At 40.4% G+C, this 6,179-nt stretch overlaps 1 protein-coding gene across 1 annotated transcript in view; it reads right to left on the reverse strand.

Annotated features, from left to right (window-relative positions):
* Positions 1–901: 901 nt before the first annotated feature.
* LOC113456649 (cytochrome P450 2J6-like) overlaps positions 902–6,179 on the reverse strand; it is a 28,602-nt gene continuing 23,324 nt past the window's right edge. The window contains 3 exon segments of the mRNA XM_026782288.1: positions 902–1,188; positions 2,305–2,443; positions 4,415–4,602. Coding sequence (XP_026638089.1) covers positions 929–1,188; positions 2,305–2,443; positions 4,415–4,602 — 587 coding nt within the window. The 3' untranslated portion in view covers positions 902–928.

A 6,179-nucleotide genomic window follows, 5' to 3' on the forward strand; every position in this document is an offset into this window, starting at 1 on the left:
AATATCTGCTTTTTTATACAGTAAATGCATACTTATTTGTGGGTTTCTAATTCCTTTTTCCCAATTTTATCAAGAATAGAATATCTGCTCTTAAATGGTAAGGCCTGCACCTTCTCATATTCACCACTGATATATGATGAATAATATTCTACTGATAAGCAGTAATAAATATTGAGTATATTATCATGATCCTTGATTTTAAAATCCATTTGCATCTGTTCTTACCAAGTAGAGGAATTGATTCCTATCATTTGGCTTCCACGTTACAGAGGCACCATGAGTATTGTATTACCAAGTAAGAAACAACAAGCTGCAGCATACAGAATGGGAAAAGATTTTACAAACTCCACATTTAATAGAAGACCAATATTCAAGATGTGTAAAGAACTCTATAAACTCAATGTCAAAAAAATTTAAAAACTTAATTAACAAAAGGGGTACAGATCTAAACAAAGAAGTCTCAATACAGGAAATTCGAACAGTTGGTTTCCAGGCCTAGTTGGAGGTAGAGTTGCATAATAAGAGACACATCTGTTATTTGGGAGAGTCTTCATGGCCTCCTCCTGTGGGTGCAACCAGATACTCAGTTCTAATACTTATTGTCTCCTTGTACCACTTTAGACCAACATCTCAATGTGCCAGAAACAAATGCATGTCTATGAAAGGAGGAAGGAGACAAATTGAAGGAACACCTCTTGAGACCTGACTCATGATGCACTTAGCATTTTTAATTCAGCAATTTGTTTTAAGTGCATTTTACTTAAAGGAGGAATCATCATTCCCCTTGCAACTTTTAGATGAAAAGCTATGCCATTGAGCTCGTACATGATTTTCCTACCACCAAATTGGGTTTCAACAGTTCAGAAATTTGACTCAATGTTTTTAGCTCAATTCCTTCACTATTTCTTGTCGCCTTCATTCTCTAACATCACCCTCCTCTCATCTGAGCAAGGCCCGCAAGCTTCAGGACATCCACCATTTCTTCCTTTTTCTCTTTCCTTCTCTGGCATCGCAGTCTGGGGACAGCACAGAGACGGTGACTGACTGGGGAAAGGGTGAGGCCCATTCTGGACTTCAGGCTCAGCTTCTCATTGACTGGGGGCTTGAAGGTAAAGTTTTGCAAAAGAACAGTGAAGAAAATGAATAGCTCAGACCTGGCCAATTGTTCTCCTAGGCAGGCTCTCTTTCCTGTGAGACAAGAACAGAAGATGAGTCACTTTCTCAGCTGATTTTAGCGCCTGGAGGGACTGATGCTCCCAACTGCCTACTGTAACTACTTAGCTGACCATGAGCTTTGTGTCCATCTAATTATGTCTAATGTCTTTCTGATTTGGCCATTAGAGCCCCCATTCAAGCTGGCATTTTCTGATCTTGACCTAACAGTATGTCCCAGACTTGTATTTTAATCTTGCCATTTTCCCTGGTGTCCTGGTTCCTTGCATTGACTAATGTTAAGGAAAGACTTAGACAAGAGGCATTCTCACAACTCTGGAAGCTATTCTCTGGGTCACCTGACGCCATACACAATGAACTTGGTGTATTTATCAAATTGTGTGTATAGACACATGTATTTACACGTCAGTCTCTGTAGCGAATTTCTAGGTTCACACCATTCTTCTTTGATGGCCCAGGACAACCCTAGCATGCCACTGTTCTCTCCCTCAGTGAACATTTTCACCATGTATCTCAACAGCATTGCAGATTTCTACAAGGTCTCTAATCCATCTTTAAGCCAACATTTCCTATCCTTTTCTCTTTTGTGCCTTCCCCTCCTCACTTGTTGAGTCTTTCTCTTTATCTTCCTAGAACTGCTGGGTCTAGGGTCTTGCATATTCTGGAAAGCATACTTTTTCTGAGCAGCATCCCTGTTTATATAGCTGTTAACTATTTCATTTGAGACAGGATCTACCTAGTTTTCCCAGGATGCATTTCTCCTCACCATTGCACTTCAAATTAAGCCCATTTCCCTCTAAGAGTCTATCCCTCATCATATCTTGAGAATCTGAAAAATCTTATGAAGTTTTCAGATGTCCACCTTAGTGAAGAGTCTGTATATATAGGTCTTCATTCTTAGGGTTTTGAGAAAAAAAATTGAAGCAAGTTGAAATACCCAGGTAAGTCATGGAAGACTGAAAAATAGAGGGATCTTAAGCAGTGCCAAGTCCAGGGATGGACTGCATCAAAACATAAAGTGGAATCACCGTGGGCCATCTGGAGAAGTTTTAATTAAAGCATAGTATTATGGGATGAGAGGAGGGAATGGCTGGGTGGAGCTCTGAACTCTGTTCCCTCATCACAACTCACCCATTGAGAAAGGGAGAAAGGATTCTCTCTTCTTAAACTGTCCATTCTCCAAAAAGTGCTCTGAATTGAAGAGTTCCGGGGTGGCCCACTCTTTGGGGTCACTGTGTAGTGCAGTCAGGTTGGTTAGAAGTGTGGTGCCCTAGAAATGGCAGCAAAAAGTCAAGGCTTGATATATAGAACAGACCCGCAAGGAAGTAATGGTAGATAGTTCTTGAGCTCTCATGCATGACTCTTCCCACTTAGTACCTTCTCCTTTGTCGAGATAACTTTGCATTGACTGTGAGTGCCTTCTGGGGATATTTTAGTCCATTAGGTTGCTCTTTAATACTGGACACAAGTTTATAGGAAGAAGTCTGTACTGGTCTATGGAGAAACATGTTAGTATCCAAAGGAGAATAAAGATGCAGGCAAGAGTAAAGACCAAATCAGCCTCCTCCTACTTTAAGGACAGGGGCAGATCTATGAAGAAAATGATAAGACTTCCATCTGTGCTTTTCCATTTTTAAGCCTCACTGTGGAGGACTCTGATCCCATTCCTCAGGGTTAGGAGCACATCAAGAAAGCAGAGTAAGCAATCCCACTTCACTGAGCTCCTTGGAACCATGCACACTCTCAAGAGTGTGCCTTTACTTCACACTGAATCGTATATCCTATCAGGGATTTTCCCATCCTTCCTATCTCTCTAGACTTTGTCATGTCCATCCCTGATTCTGAGAACCACCTTAGGACAGGTGGCCCCTTGCTATCTGAGTCCCACATCTGCTGCACAGCTAACAGTGAAATGTGCCATGAACGTGAATACTGTGTTTCCTCCCATGATTTTATTACACACTGTGTAGTATGCTTTCATCATCTTATGCTATAATGAACATATTTCCAGAGTTAAACAAGAAATGGTAGCAGAATTTCCCTGACTGTGGGTAGCTCTCTCCCACAAGCTGACAACCTGAATGGAATAAAAAGGGTGGAAATGGGGGTGAAGAACCTCCCACAGGTTTTCTCTCTAGTTCCTAGCCCCCACGATGTGATCTGATTGGCCCGTTTGCCCCTTCTTGTCATGCTGAACCTTGTGTGTTTCATCACAACCAAGAAAATTTTGAGATCTGATAATACATGGTCAAAAGAAGAAGAGAAGAAACTATAACTGTTTGGGAGCATGTAGGGTGTAAGATTCAGGAAACCCTGTGCAGAGATATTGAGAGCACTGGGAGACACGATGGGGATTCCCTCTTTAAAGAGAGGGTATTTAACAGGGACTCATGGAGAGACATCAGAGGAGATCCTTTTAATATCAAAATACTACAGTCCTGTGGAGGAAGCATATGTTGATCAGAATTATCAGAACATGTTTGCTCCTGGACTTCCCTCTTTCTTTAATATTAGAGAGATATTGTACAAACCTAATTTCCATAGGCCACAACTTTCTAATCTCAAAAATGAGATGGAGAGTTATTCTGAAAAGTTGATTAGACATTTTGAAGATTAGAGTCAACAGCACACAAATATCACTTAGTAGCTATTGGCACTCTGTCCCTTTCAAATACTGAATTTTTGAAAAGGTTTCCCTCATGAGACAGAAATCATTTGTATGAAAGTTATAAGCCTGTGGTTCACTGTTTTAGAAACAACAGTCTCCCCGTAATGGTGGCACAGGGGCCTCAAGTTTCATCCACATTTCTAACTCATAGTTTCAAGGCCTGTGTAGCAGAATTTTCTAGCACAAGCCTGCAGTTCCTTAGTCTTGAGAGCTGCTCTCTCAGGTATCATCTAGCAGAGAACTGCTGACTGTGTTAGCCCACATTAGCACCAGAAGACGCTAGGATGCATTTATCAAACAAAGCCAGGCTTCGCCACTTTCCCCACTGTATATGTAGATATCTGTTTAGATGCATGGAGGAAAATTAGTATTTTAGCAGACATACTATCTTTCTGCCCAATTTAAATGATCTCTTGATGAAGGAATATATGTCTCTATATGTTAGGTTCTTAAGATGAGGTCAAAAATAGATATCTGATTCTAGGACAGGAACCAAAAGCTACGGAGAAACCCTGTCTCGAAAATCCCCCCCCCAAAAAAAATCGATATCTGAGGCTCGGAATGTATAGTTACCTTTGGCAAGTGGAATCCGTTCAAACTGGTGTCCTTTGAGACTTCCCTGGGAACATTCAAGGGCACAATGTTTCCCATTCTCTGCACCTCATGGATGACACTATTGGTGTAAGGCGTGGACTCTCAGTCAGCCAGGCTTACTTGCCTCATCTGGCCAATCACTCTGTCAATCTCAGCCTGTACTTTTTCTGAAAGAAAACAGGAGATCTTATTAAGTTTCAAATTTAGTTATTCCTCATAAGTTGTCTTGCTTTCATTTCAGTCTGGTGTTCTAGCTGTAAAGACATTTTATTAATCTTTTAAAAGATTGACTTAAAGGACAAATCAACAATTTACTGATTTTTCTCTAAGCCTACAACATAATCATAACTTTCCCAAACTGAACAGCTGTGATCAGCATGGCTAACTTTAGCGCAGTACCTAGACTGGTATGAGTGAGTTCCTTTCCCAAAGAGCATTATAAACAATTCACATTCATGAGTTTCATAGTCCTAGAGCCTGGGGATGCTAAGTGCATGGCACCAAGATGTTTCTTATCTGGTAGGAACAATTTTCTGTCTCATGGATTAGAAAGCTTCACTGGGTTCTCATCTCAAAGGCAGAAATAAGGCTCTCTAATACTTCTTTATAAAGAGATAATACATTTTTAGGACAGTATATTTCTGTCAGGGGAGGGTGTCTCATGGCACAAACATATACATAAATAGAGATACACATATGGATTTTGAATTAAATAGAAAAATATTTGGGGATGGAGGATATTTCAAGTAGTAAAGTGATTGCCATGTAAACAAAAGGACCTAAGACTTATAATTAATGTAAAAAAAAAAAACTAGGTATGGTGACATGGGCATCTAATACCAGGATACAACTAGGGAGGTGGTGGCAGACAGATCCCTGTGAGTTAGTGTCCAGGCAGTGTAGACTGCTTGAATAGTTCCAGGTTCATGAGAGATTCTGCCCAAAAAGTGGATGGTTTCTGATGAGTAATGGTAGCAGATGTTTGCAGCTATGCCATGGCTTCCACATGTGTGTGCATGCACGCACACACATAAACACACAAACACAAACATGGGTAGTTCTTTAAACAAATATTTCTTTACCTCATGGGAAGCACTCTGATTTTCTCCATCTCCATTTCTTTTTAAGGCAAAATAGTTGGCCCGTATCTACTAAATTGATTTTATACCTCATGAATAAACTGTTTGAAAAAACAAACATGAAAAAACTTTGTTCTATGACAGGAAAAATGCATCTATCCTCTAATAATTAAACTTTTCTAGAATCTGGAAGAATGCACATAATAGCATGGACCACTCTCCCTGATGAATGCCATTCACTGGAGAAAGGAACAATGCATCGAGCAGAGACATGGAAGAGTATCTGGTAATCTATGGTGGAAAACAACAGTAATTCTTCAATTATCAAATTCATGAAGGGATTTGAAATGACTTCAGGAGGTAGTACCTGAGAAGATTCTTCTAGAATGGGCAAAGACTGTGATAGAATACTTGATATCATGTCTTACAGGCAAGAATTAGAAGAATAAGGACAGGGCCAGGAGAGGACATAGAGTGTAAAAATGGCACCACCCAGGGTGGGTGGGGTTGAAGTGAAAAGACAGAAAGGTGACAACACAGTGCATTGAACACCAGAACAGCGTTTGAACAGAATTCAGGGGAAATGGGAAGGCCTACTGACAATGGAAGAGGAACATGAATGGATGCACTTTGTAAATGTCTCAGTCCTGAGAGAACATGGAGAG

The sequence above is a fragment of the Microtus ochrogaster genome, chromosome 10 (assembly GCF_000317375.1).
Source record: "Microtus ochrogaster isolate Prairie Vole_2 chromosome 10, MicOch1.0, whole genome shotgun sequence".
NCBI classification, from domain to species: domain Eukaryota; kingdom Metazoa; phylum Chordata; class Mammalia; order Rodentia; family Cricetidae; genus Microtus; species Microtus ochrogaster.